Genomic DNA, 13602 nt, shown 5'->3' with positions numbered 1-13602 from the left:
ATTATGTGCAGCCCAAACTCAGCTCCCGCAAATTCAATCATAGCAGTGATCTTTACAACAACAAGTATACTTTATGACATTAATCAGCTTTCAAAAGCTGTAATTTGAGTATTTGAAATGGTTTCACCACATGCTCACATGTCTCTGAACAGGCCGTGGTGTTTTCATCGGAAAGCCAGTAATAACGGAGTTCAGTTTTTACGAGCCGTAAGAGAGACTTCAGCTATGTTTGGGCTGAAACCGCTTCAAAAGCACGGAAAGACGATGTGCTTGACTTTTAACAATATCACTTCCAGATGTTTCATTACAAAACAACTTTCAAAGACCTCGCCGCAGAAAGAAAAAAAACCTTCTCGTCTGAAAAGAGCCAGGATGTATGAGTGTGGATTTCAGAAACCCGCAATTTTCACATTTTCTTTTGGAGTCGGAAAAACCAGCTTGAGAAATCGCCTGGACAAACACCAATAGAGTGCCTGTGTCAATAATAGTGCTACAGCCCGTCGCCAGGTCAACACACAGATCATTACCCTGTGTTACATTGACTGAATAAAGGTGCTGTTCAGAGGAATTAAAGCGCGCCGCCACGATTTGACAGCTAGAATTTACTCAGGAGAACAGCTACAGTCGGTTCCTGATATATAGAAATGCATTCATTACAGCTTGGCTAACGTTGACTGGCGGGCGCTGACCCAGTACTGTGGAGCGTCTCTCTACAGCACCCGCCTCTCATCAAGTGCCTTGGGTGGAAAAAAAAGGAGTAACATGCTGTTTACTCGCAATCCCAGGCCCGTAATTGCCAATTTATTTGATAGGCAGCCGGGTAATGATGGCATTTCACCCCTTGCCGCAGAGACTAAACGGGAGTGATTCATCCCGAGCTCCCTGCCCTCCCTGATCCAGCAGACTCCCTTTGCTCAGGATTGCAGCCTGCCTGAATGCCTGCCACCCAGACTGAAGGGGTGGGGTGCGGTAGGGGATGTGTGTGTGTGTGTGTGTAGGGGGGGGGTTAGGGCTGCCATGCCGGCATCAAACAAACCCAAAAGGGAACCCTGAGCTTCAGAGCAAATGCGGCTAAGCCTGCCAATTTAGCTGGGGTTTGGGGTTGAGGCAAACACAGCCGAGCTGATGTGCCATTTGTAGGCCTTAATGAGCTGGCAGGACGGAGCGAGGCGGGGAGGCGAGCAGAGGGAGAGGAGGAGGCTGCCAGGCCTGACCTCCGCCGGCCTCCATCTCCCTGCCAGTCAGCGCCAGGTCGGCAAACTCAGTTCATCTGCTTCGTCGGAGCGCAGTCCCTCCACGAGGGGAAGGGAGCGCCGCGGCAAATACCATTAGCGGATAGTCGCTCTAACGAACAGTTTGGGTTCAAAGCGAGCTCCTGTCTCACACCGCTCCCCGACACTAACGAGTGACTTAGATGCTTGCTTTTTCCTCTTTCTTTCTTTTATTCTTTTTTTTTCATACAGTAAGGGGCCATCTCTGAGCAGTCCAGCTCCGCTGTGCAGTGTCACAACTAAAATCATTTGAACGGAACAAGAGCATAAAATGCCGCCTGCACACAACAGTGCTGGCGAAACCCCCCCCCCCCCCCGCAACATGCGGCCGTAAAGAAAGACACACGAGCTTATAGAAAGAGCTATTCCTTGTTTGGTATTCTCTCAGTATTTCAGAGGACCTCACTGCTACTGGAGTACCGGCTTGCACCTCTTGTGATGTGTGAAGTGGGTTTTTGCAGCATGGCTGGAGGGGACTTGTTCACAAACCTGTAGGGACTGGACCCGGAGCCTCGCCTCGCACACAGCGACTGTGGAAAGTGACACGAGGGTCTAAAAGTCTGTCTTCATGCGAGCGCAGCTTTCGGCGGCTCTTCTGAAGACACACTCCGTCTCCTGTGGGGTGTCTTGACCAGATGAAGCACGAGGCCGCCGCTCCTCTTCCTCCTCCCCCTCCTCCCCTGAGTGTACAGAGTGGCTGAAATGCCAGCTCAAGTGGAAGTGATTATAGGAAGAGGGCGATGGATGCTTTCCGAAAATCAATCAAAGGTGGGAAAAGAAGGTGACTTATTAAAAAAAAACGAAAGGGGGGGCACCATTTTAAATGAGGGACAATATTCCAAGAAGAATCTCCCAAAACACTTCATGTGGATGAGATAATGCAATATTTAGCCGGTGCACCGATGTGACGTCAGCACATCGTCGGCAGTGAAATCAAAATGACGATGTAAAGCGATTCGCAAATGAGTTCAGACGACGAAAATCGGACAGAGGGAAGAGAAAATTACAAGTGAGTGAAGCTAAAAATATCCCAACACCAATTGCACCCGGTTCACGCGACAACGTTTCAAGTGAAAACACGTCGTCTTTGATTCAGAAAAGTTTCGCGATTACGCGACAGCGTTTCGAAAAAATGCTGTCGGCCAACACGGAAATGGCAAAAACGCACCGGTTGGTGCCATTGCCTGTTGTAAAGAAAGCACACACACACGCACATAGAGAACAATACACTACAGACATTAAAAAACTACTGAGTCCCGGGAGACTCTGGCAGCCATGACACTCTGCAGGCCACCGTTTTCAAAAAGTTGCATCTTCATTGGCACTGAGTGTAATCAGATACACAAAATGCTACAAAATGCATGTGTGTTCACTTGAAAATGTAAATGGGGCCTTAGATTAGCTACACGCTGGATATTATTGAGTCCTTGCTTGTTATTTTCCATTTACATGCAGATGTAAATCGAAGCAGCCTTTTTTATCAAACTCCAGTAAGCAGCTTCAAAGATCTTTGTGTCGGTGAAGATTTCCAACACGAAGCACTGACATGAATAATTCTTCGTATGTATCGAAAAGGGCAACGTAGGTCTACAGTTTCATTAAGATATAAACAAAACACGCTGTGCGTGATCCATTATGTAACGCTACCGAATCGAAGCCGGCTGTCTTTTAAAACCTTTCCTCGCTGCGGCAGAACGTGTCAGGCCGCGTCCACGTCACACTGCAACCTGACAGAAATCACAAAGCATCATTTCAATTTCTGTTGTCAAACATCAAATTACTTATTTCATTTCATGCCCAGTCAAGCATTGTAAAGCTACACGCAGAATCCGTTTTGCCTCAGTTGTTGGGCCATGTCTTTCTCAAAGACTCGCTCGCCTCCCAAATGACAGCTTTAATTATGGCCAGATATCTGATCGCTCCGCTGTAGATTCTCCACACAAATCAAAGAGCACGGGTGTGTGTGTGTGTGTGTGTGTGTGGGCGAGGTCTCCAGAGACCGCTCGCTATACTTATAGCGGGTGAAGAGACACAGTCACTCTCTCTTTTGTCTGTTAATACTTGCCTTCAGCAGGCTTTTTTTGCCCCCCCCACCCCCCCACCCCATAGTCACGAGAAACCTCTGGGTGTGTGTGTGTGTGTGTGTTTCTTTACAGGATGCAGATAGTGCTCTTCAGCCTGTTCTCTTAAGACGTCAAAGATTTACCACAAAGTGTTGTGTTGAGGCACAAAGTCAACGGTTCAAGACCGGATAAATGCAGACAAAATTGATAACTCACCTTCTGTGTGACACGCACACGCACGCACACACACACACACACACACACACACACACACACACACACACACACACACACACACACACACACACACACACACACACACACACACACACACACACACACACACACACACACACACACACACACACACACACACCCATTTCTGAACCCTTAAAGCAGAGCTGATTCTGAACAGGTGAAAATACTGAATAAACCATTGAATGTGGGTTCTGGCTTCATAGATACACAATGAAGAAGGGTTGAGGTTTTCTTGTCTGACCTGAGCACGTGACCTGTATGCAACTCACCTTTCATGAAAAGTCACTTGGAGTTCCAGTTTGCTTGCGAGTAAAATATCTAATAGATTTCATTGAGAATGTTTCAAACGCAAGGAATTTTGAAGATAGCCATAAAATAAGAATATGTAGGACCTAAGAAAGGATTCTTATCTTTACACGTCACATTCGTGTGCAAGTACCTTTCGAAAATGTTAACATTCACACAAACCATACGTTTGACACCACTGACCTGAAGTCTTATTTATGCTCTATGTTAGAGGAATATACAGGCTGTCAGACATGGAACAAATGTTGCGGTACCACCTGCGGATAGAGCTTTTCCTCAGCTGTAAACTGAGGTATTATGGTGTGTTGCTACGTGGACGAGCGAGCGAGAATGTCTTTGTGGATTTTCTATCCTGGGATCTATATGTTTAGCGCGAGCGGGAGGCTGCCCCAAGATGGTGGCGCTGCAGGCACGTGGTGTCAACAGGTGGCATCTAGTGTTTATATCTATGGCGTATACCAGGGGTGTCAAACTCATTTTAGTTGAGGGGCCACATCCAACCTAATCCGACCTCTGGAGGGCAGAACAAGTCAAACATAACATGTTAAACTGCAGATATGGACAAATGTTGAAGTCTTTCCTTCTTTTGATCCTTTTGTAACTGCAAGAATTTGCCAGTCTATTCTGAAATATACATATTAAAGGAAATCAGATACTATTATATTTGCAAAAAAAACAAAAAAACAACCCCCCCCCCAGTGTCATTTTTGCCAATCGAGTGTTTTTAGATCAGCCTCTGTCAGTTTTCATATTTATACTTAAAAAAAAAAATCACATGGCGGCCAGATTAGATCCTCTGGCGGGCCGGTTCTGGCCCCCGGGCCGCATGTTTGACACCCTTGGTGTAAACGGTATTTATAGATGGTCAATATTTAGAGCGGCGCCCTCTGGTGGATAAATTGCAAAAATGCTCATTCATAAAGCCAGTGGCGTTCACACAGTCGGAAGGCCGTGTGTGTGTTTTTGTGTGTCAGTCCATCGGGTCATGTGACGGGCCAGCCCCGCCGCTCTGGAGTTCAACTCCCGTTCATCCAATAGGTGACTAAATTATTTGCCGTGTGCCGAATGGTCTCGGGTTGAAAACCTGCCCGAACGGAGGCTGGATTTGACCCCGACGGAACCGTGCGCCGCTGCTTTTTGGCCGGCGTTTGCCGATGTACTCACGTCCGTCAGCCTGTCTCTGGAGCTGCTCCTGACGGAGGGCTTGGACTCGCCGCTGACGCTCTCGCTGTCGCTGTCCTTGCAGTTGTTCTGCCCCGGCTTCAGCTGCAGCACACAGAGAGAGCAAGGGTTAATAACATGAAGCAAAACTGTTAACACTGCAGTTCGGAGCCCCGCGTGGAGTGCGCCGGCGAGGGAGGGGGGGAAGGGGGGTCCCACGGAAAATCGGTTCATGAATATGTGAAAACTGGCAGGCGCTGCGGCGCCGTCCCTGCAAAATCTGTCATGTTTCTGAGCCTTCATTCAGTGGCCATCAGTCGGCTTGCCAATGATGGAGGCCATCTGATCTCCCAGTGTGAAGCTCCTCTCAGCCTCCCAAATCCAGAACGGGGACAAAAGACCCCTCCAGAACCTTCAAATGGAGCCACTATCCTTTCCAAGCAGACACCACATGCTGAGGCAGCAGGGGCTCCGCAAGTGTCATCCTCTCGACGCTCTGTTCGAGATGCAGCAAAACGACGAGAATAAAGAGGAGGGGAGGGGGAGGAGGAGGAGGACGGTGGTGGTGGTGGGGGGTAACGTGCCAATTCGTGAGCATCTGAGGCTCTTCAAATTCTGGAGAACAATAAAAGACTCCTGGGAGTGCAAAACTGGAGTGGAAAGGAGGCGGTGTCTGCACTCCCTGTCCAAGTGTGCGATTGATGTCCGAGCTGCGTCTGCAGGACCAGACAAATGCCGCAGGTTTCATTTCAAAGCACATAAAAAGCCGCCTTTATGGGACCGAGCATTAAATGGCTGCTCTGCCACCTAATAGGAAGGCAGAAAGTGGCGCTGCACACACACACACGCACACACGGGACTTGGACCGGAGGACGGCGGGACATGCAGGGGATGCAGCTCCAGTGTTCTCCTTTCAGGTGGCGGCCATCATTTAGTGTGACGAGAAGGGCACAAGGTGGGGGAATACCGAAAGAACCCTCGAGTTGAGCAGATAATTAAAATGAAAATGTTCCCTTTTCTGTAGCCATTAGCGGCGTGAAAGGAATCCCATTCCTTGGGAGAATTGCATGACGGGCGGATCCGCCAGAGTGCAGAGCGTGATAAGAGAGTCTCAGCACTGGGAATGCCTGGTGGGCCTGTTCCACTGTGTCTGAGTGTGCATGTGTAGGTGTTTGTCTATGCGGGCCAGACAGTGTTGAGACAAGTGCCCCCCCTCGTGCACGGGCACACACAAAAAGCAGCGCCCTGTGCTGTGATAGCACTAATTACCTCCAACACATTTTATTCCCACAAAAACCAGAGCACATTTTCTCTCTTTTTTCTTTTGTAAATGCCACTTTGTCTAAGGGGACTTTACATAATTTTTGAGAGAGAGGGAAAAAAAAGAGGTGGGGGTAATGTCTCGTCCATCCTGGCTTGTGAAAAAAAAAAAAAAAAAAAAAAAAAGAGCAGGTTAGAGATGCTGCCTGCCGCCCCGCTCTGCGAGCTCCTTCATCAAAACACGTTGACCTATAATATTTATTATCCAGCCATTGTCCCCACTGACAATGCTGGGCAGCACATGCCAGCACATTCATGCATTTATGAATGTGAACACACACACACACACATTCACACACACAAATAGGCAGGACTAGCTGAAAGCTGTTCTCGATTTCTCCATCAAATGTTCCCCGTCTAAAGCCAAGCTGATATACGGTGGGCTTACAGAGGGTATAATCAGGCAAGTGTGGGAGAGATATAGAGATTTGTCTTTTATTAATCAATGTGGTATCAAACTGACTCCGCAGCACAGAAAAACCACATAATCACGCCATCTGTAGTCTGGTTTATCAGTGGGGGGGAAAAGTGCTCCATGAAATCAGAAATCTTGCACAGATTTAAGTGTGTGTAATGTCTGAAGAACACGTCTAATAAAGACATTCCAATAAAAGAGCGGCTCATCTTTCAGGGCTATTACATAGCTCGGGACCTGATTACACAGCTATTTGAAAACGTATCCCTCAGCTTGTTCCCTTTAATTTCCCCCTGAGCTCCCTTAAATTACTTCAGAGAATTGTGTTTTTTTTTTTTCTTCTTCTTCTTCTTCTCCTCTCACCCCCTTCGTCATGCACGCTCTCAATCCGGAGGTGATGATGGATTTATTTCTTTTTATGAAGTGATTAATGGATGCCTTAAGCAAATGGCGGTGGTCAGCGCCATCAGACAATGAAGCTGAAATTTAATGACCTGCTGTCTGACGATGAGTGTGTGTGTGTGTGTGTGTGTGTGTGTGTGTGTGTGTGTGTGTGTGTGTGTGTGTGTGTGTGTGTGTGTGTGTGTGTGTGAGGCCTGCCGTCTCTGTGACCTGCCTCGGCTCCTCCCACTTGTTACGGACGTGAAAGTCGTCCCCTATACGTTTTACAGGCTTTTAAACGTCGCTCCTGTAATGGACACCGGAGCGTTCAGCAGAGCTCCGACGCGGTTCGAGCCGATTGGCCCAGACTGGCGAGCTGTAAAGCAGCAATAACATAAAGACATTAATTAAGACACAGGTTGAAGCATATGGAAGGATTTATTTAATGACCGTACAGTATCTGCTCAGCCTGGGTAGGAAACCAGCCCTGCAGGAAGATAATAAGCAGCTGGTTTTAATATTCCAGAGGCTAATTTCACAACAATTAAATACCCAGCAAGACGTCGGCATCTAATGAAACATTTAAACTACTAGTAAGTGCATCTGCCATTAATTTCCACACAGTGAGGTCTTCTTTTCCTACAATCTGTTCAGTGTTAGGGGGATGACGTAGTTTGTTTAGATTTTTTTTTTTTTCTTTCTCTCTCTCCGAGTTTCTCTTACCAGTCTGAATTTACTGAAGTAGAGAATCGGCAACTGTTTTCAATCAGCACTCAGTGTGATGCTTTGGAAAAAAAAGTGGTGGAATCGCAGCGTGCTTTCGCCCCTCGAGTGGGAGAAATCTCTTCACCTTTGTTATAGATTACTCTTTAAAAAGAAAAAAAACACCAACAACAAACAACTCTAATAACGACGGCACTTAAGTTATGGAAAAACCTATTCAAACGCCGTCTGAATATCACACGGGTGATTGAACAAACCCTTTGACGGAAAAAAGTCGGCAAGGACTTTTTTCTACGCGACAGACCCTTCAATAAAGTCTTACATCATCTGCATCCGTTAGTTTCCTTTGTTAGCAGAGTGTTACACTTCCTGCTGCGTCCAAATGGTCGCCTGCTTCCTGGTAAATGGACTCGTGTTTATATTCATATGGCTCATCGAATCATATTCACCCATTCACACATGCAAGTCATCAACCTCCATGGAGAGTTTCAAGACTCTGTTGAGGAATCAAACCTGCAACCAAGCGATCGGAAGTGAATATATACTGGACTCGGTCTGAAACACTGTTGAAGAAAGAAATAAAACTTTTAAGATCATTCATTCGCTCAGTGAAACTTTAATAACGCTTGGACTGAAAAAAGATGATTTTAATGTTACTATATGAGGATATTTATTTATAATATTTACTCTGTCTTTTTACATATCTTTTCTTTCTTCGCCTCATGTTCTTAAAAGTGAATTGATCCTTGTTTGAACATCTACTGTGAAAGAATTAAAGGTCCTTAAGGCACCAGGACTTTCTCTTTCTCTTTCAAAACTATAAAAAAAATGTGTCAAATTATATTAAAAAAAAACAAACAAACTTGTGTCTTGAAACAGAATTAATAATGTTTTATATAAAATCAAGGCAGGAATGACCTTTTCCTTATAGAACACAACATCATTTCAGGGTCCAAACTCTGAATCACAATTTGTTTGACACTAATAATTAAGTTTTGCATTACTTGCATGAATCTCTGGAAGGATTTAGGTACTTTGACAGAAGTGGAGCTCATGATGAACTGCAGCAAGGAGTCGAACACGGAAGATCTACTGTCCGTTGTTTGGTCAGATGTCCTCGCTCCACGCTGTGCTCATATTCCAAACAACACCAAACTAAATAATATATGACACAAACGACACAACTTCTACCAATAAAGCCGACTTGCAAAACTTGAAGGAACAGAAAGGCAATTTTCTCATAATACTTTGATAGAGAATAGACGTTCACAAAACACTTTTGCAATACAAATAAATTCTATGGTAGAAGATGGTTCACTCTATCTAACGGATAATAAAGGAGCATGGGAGCTGTCAATGTCTTCCTCTTCAAAGCTCAACGATAGTATAGATTTCCAATAGCGCGACAGAAGATTACTACTTCTTGACTGGCCTTGATAAAGGGATGTGTTTCTCTTGCAGGACTGGTGTTACAGTCGCTCCTGCTCTCGCACTTTGGAGTTTCAGACGTTCCGAGCGAACACGAAGGCTGCCGCTCTTCAATAGGCCTTTATCGTAGCGGCCACGCAAAATCGTGGGAAGTTACAGTTTCAATGACGGCCACGCTTAGAAGCCACATGTACGTAACATGACATGTCTACTGGAGGAGGAAGAATGCGGCGTTTAGGCACTCCAGATGCCTCATGTAAAAAAAAAAGTCAATAAGGAAGGTCGCCTGTTCGGTGCAGCGGAGGGCAATAGAGGCGAGTACTGCCGAGGCAGACATTCCAACGTATCACTGCAAATGATGAAATATCTCGCTCAAACGCCGTTCCCCCTGAAAAACACGCTTAAGCAGCTATTACAACATTGTCTCCAACATGTGGAGTCAATTATTTTCTCACTTACTGAAAAGTGCTCACCACGGCCGTGGTGGAATTTTACAAGTGTATTGACCTATTCTCAAGGGCTGCACTAGAGACTCAATGCAATCAAGCACAAAAGTAGGCCCACTAACATTTTCTAACCACAAAGGCCTTTTTAAACAGAGCTATACACAACCAACCCCCCCCCCCCCCCCCCCCCCCACCACCACCACCCGCACCCCCGTCCCAAATCCACCCCTTCAGTTCTCCCATTCCTCATCCCACAAAAAGAAAAAAGAAAAAAAACAAAACAGAACTGGGCTCAGTTTTCTACTGGCCTCGGTGGGATTCTGTAGCCATCAGCTCCTGGTTTCCCTTAGTTACGCGCAGCAGCAGCTGCGGCGCTCGGCGGTAATAAAACCTGGAACAATTTAACGGCTTTTATTGTTCTTCTGCGGCTTTCACAACAGCTAACCTGTCCTCTCAGGATCTGGCAGAGAGAATCCCACTAGGGCAGCAATGAAAGAGGATCTCATTTACCTAAAAGCGCTTATAAATTTTTAATTTGCTTTAACAAGTAAATTAACAAGTCCCTCATTTGGGAAGTTTTATGGCTGCTCGCCACTGAGGGAGAACCATGAAAGTTTTATAGATAATCCACTACCCCGGCTCTGGTGCTGATAATAAATTGTCTATTTCCTGCAGCACTGTCAAATCCCCTCAGTTTCCACTGACTACACTTTGAATATCTCCTTTATGCTACCTTCAGAGGTCTATATAGTGGAGCCATTAAAGTGCTGGAGAGCTTCACGACTGAGCAGTTAAAATGAACAACTTCAAGAGTTTCTGTCGACTTGGTTCTGCGCGCCGCGCTCCCCTATCGCCTCGGGACGCATCGCCGCCGAACGTTAGAGCACATTAAGCATCCCAATTACGTCCCGGCCGGCGCCCGCACCGCATCGGCCTCACAGTGAGCCCATCTCCAAACGCCACCTTGGGCAGTTCGACGACAACAGTTGGAAACTGCCGGGTCTGTTGAGCTCCACAGCCGCCTTCATCCGACGAGGCTGTTTGTGTGAAAACATGGGGCCGAGGGTTTTGGTGAAACGGCTGGGGGGGGGGGGGGGGGGGTGTCATTGGGCGACGAGCCCCACCGGCGTGGCCCGGCTCTGACCCTGCGCCGGGGCTCTGAGGCCCGGCTGCTGTAACCGCCACAGACAGGAGCCCCGCCCTCCCCGTCACCCGTAACCCCTTCTGCCACCCTCGCTCACAGCCTGTCACTGAGCATCAGCGCTTGGCTGCTGTTGCCCCGCATTTGTTTACTGTAAGCTCCACGCGTCGCCAGCAGGTCACGAGCGTACGGTGCGATAACGACCTCTCAGACCTTTGTTGTTAAAGCATTGCCGTCGCGTCGCCGTGGCTAAATGACGTTAAAAGCAAGGAGGCACGTTTGTCCGACCGCGTGCCCGTGGGCGAAGACGTCACCGGCAGTCAGGCGGCCGGGTGGCTTATGTTGGTATCCAGGTGCGTAACCATGGAGAAGCTCCATTTCCTCTCAATCCTCCAGCGCTGATCTCCAGTGACCTTGTTGGACATGGTGGGAGTTTTTTTTTCTCCGGCGTGGGACAGATCAGTGACGCCGAATGCACCTGCTCCGACCAATCTCAGGCCACGGAGGAGGCTCCTCGAGCGCCTGTGCTGGAATGTGGAGCCACTGGGTGAGAGCATCCCGGGGGGGGGAGGAGGAGGAGGAAGAGGAGGAGGAGGAGGAGGACTGGGAAATGGAGGCTCATATGGGAGGGGGTGTGGGGACGTGGTTGAAAGCACTGTCTTGATCTCATCAGTCATACTAAGGACTCCATTTCCTCCACCGCAGGCTGGAGGCTACTCGGGCTTGTGGCTGCATTTATATATTGCCATAAATCTCTGATCTATGACGACATTACAGACAAATCAATATGCTTTTAACATCCATCCTCTGCCCCGCGTCGCAATCACCCCTCTCACAAATGGTCATATAATGCTGTAGTCTGGTGGATTGAGTTATGGGGACAATTCCCAGATTTAATAATGAACTGAGCAGGTGGAGGGAGAAAAAAAAAGTGTGGTGTTGGTGGTGATAGGAGGAGGAGGAGGAGGAGGAGGGGGAGGATATAAGAGCAGTGGGAGACCTGTACTCTCTCAGATCATATCTGAACATCTTGTTATAGTAGCCCAGCGTGGCAGTAAAATAACCTTCCTGCCCACTTAACGCACCTACAATTCCCGGAGCTCTAACATTCCCCACGTACGCCACATGAAACGCACACCAGGAGAATATTGTCACTCCTCCCAAAACGCAATGGAAACCTGAACAGCATCAGACTTTTTTTTTTTTTTTTTTTCTTTCCCGGCTCAGTTGAGTGCTCATCGCCATGTAACTACTCATCAAAGAAATTTGCATGCAATTAATTACATGATTCCCCAGCTATCCAATATGTGCGACGGTGTCGTTACTTCCAATATTGGCTTTTTAAACACTCGTCCAACTGAAAGTCACAGCCAGTGTGCCAAATCATAGCTCCGTTAGCTGGGCAACCTCAATAAAGAGTGGTATGGAAAAGAAGAAAAAAAAAAAGACGACGGAGAAAAAGCCCTCTCCTATCGGCTTGCAGGGGCTATCATTTCTCTTTTTTATTGCCATTTATTTTCCTCCAGGAATTCACTGCCAGTATATTGGCAGGCCTTCCAGTAGATGGAGGCAATGAAATTTAGCGCAGACACTTAACACTGGGTCAAGCCTTGTGTGAGGCTCATGTGTGGCGGTAATATGATAGACAAATGCTTCTAGTTTAGGGAAAGTGGGCTTTTTTTTTTTTTTTCCTTCCATGTTACAGGAATAGCAGCGGGGGAACACGTCACATGACATATGCTGCTATAACAAATACCCATATAATGCAGAAACATTTGTAAAAGTGCTGTACCAGAGAAAAATGTATAGAGATGTCGTTATGCTGAACCCCGAGGCGTAGAGGGACGACTGGCGGGGAAGTAGTGCAGTAAATAAACCTGCGGTATATTTGAGCTATTCAAGATTAATTAAAAGACTCCAAATCGCTCGATAAAAATGCAATCTGAAATTCATCAGCGCTGAAGCAACACAAGAGGGACGAGCGGATTCTACACACATCGGTGCAGGTGACGGCGACACAGGTCCCACTAACTGCCAGATTACCATTTGAAGGCCGCGTGAGCCAAACTCTAATCATTTCATTTGAGGGAAATATCACTTCATTCACTTATGGTAATCGCCTTATCAGTGAGCACCAACAGACCTCTGTGATCAACTGTGATTTCCATCCAATTACGGCGGCGAGGAACCCAGTGGAAGTTAAAGCGAAGGTCAGGGGGTCGTTGGTGAGCAGGCGGATATTACCATTTAGCGGACGGGCAGCTGTGCCCGTCAAGCACCGCGCCGCGGCTCAACATGCTGGCGCAAAAAACCAACAAGAATGATGGCGTCTCACCTTACCTGCGTTGGGCTCCATCTGCACGGCTATTCGGGGATTAGAGAGCTGTAAAAATCCGATGGCAGGATATACATTTCCTATTTGGCTGACCAAGGGTGCCGGCCTGAAGCCGGCGGCATTATTACTAATCCCCGCTGTAAACGTCCTCATTTAGCCACCTTCCCGAAATTCACATCTGTCGTTATCAAGTCATAAAACAAGACAGCGCTCCGGCGCCGCCATATTAATAGCAGCCCGAGTTTGCCTTACTCACGAGGAGTCTGCCAGTAAACATCTGCGCCAACAGACTGGTAATGGGAGACTGCGAAAAGCCAAGGGCAACAAAAATACGGCCAAACAACATGATTGTAA

At 47.2% G+C, this 13602-nt stretch overlaps 1 protein-coding gene across 1 annotated transcript in view; it reads right to left on the bottom strand.

The window, feature by feature from the left end:
- Positions 1-13602, bottom strand: part of auts2a (activator of transcription and developmental regulator AUTS2 a) — a 323507-nt gene that overhangs the window by 179285 nt on the left and 130620 nt on the right. The window contains 1 exon segment of the mRNA XM_080508686.1: positions 5063-5164. Within this exon segment, the coding sequence (XP_080364812.1) occupies positions 5063-5164 (102 nt within the window).

The sequence above is a fragment of the Blennius ocellaris genome, assembly GCF_963422515.1.
Source record: "Blennius ocellaris genome assembly, chromosome: 14".
Taxonomy (NCBI): domain Eukaryota; kingdom Metazoa; phylum Chordata; class Actinopteri; order Blenniiformes; family Blenniidae; genus Blennius; species Blennius ocellaris.
This window is presented reverse-complemented; position numbering and strand designations above follow the sequence as displayed.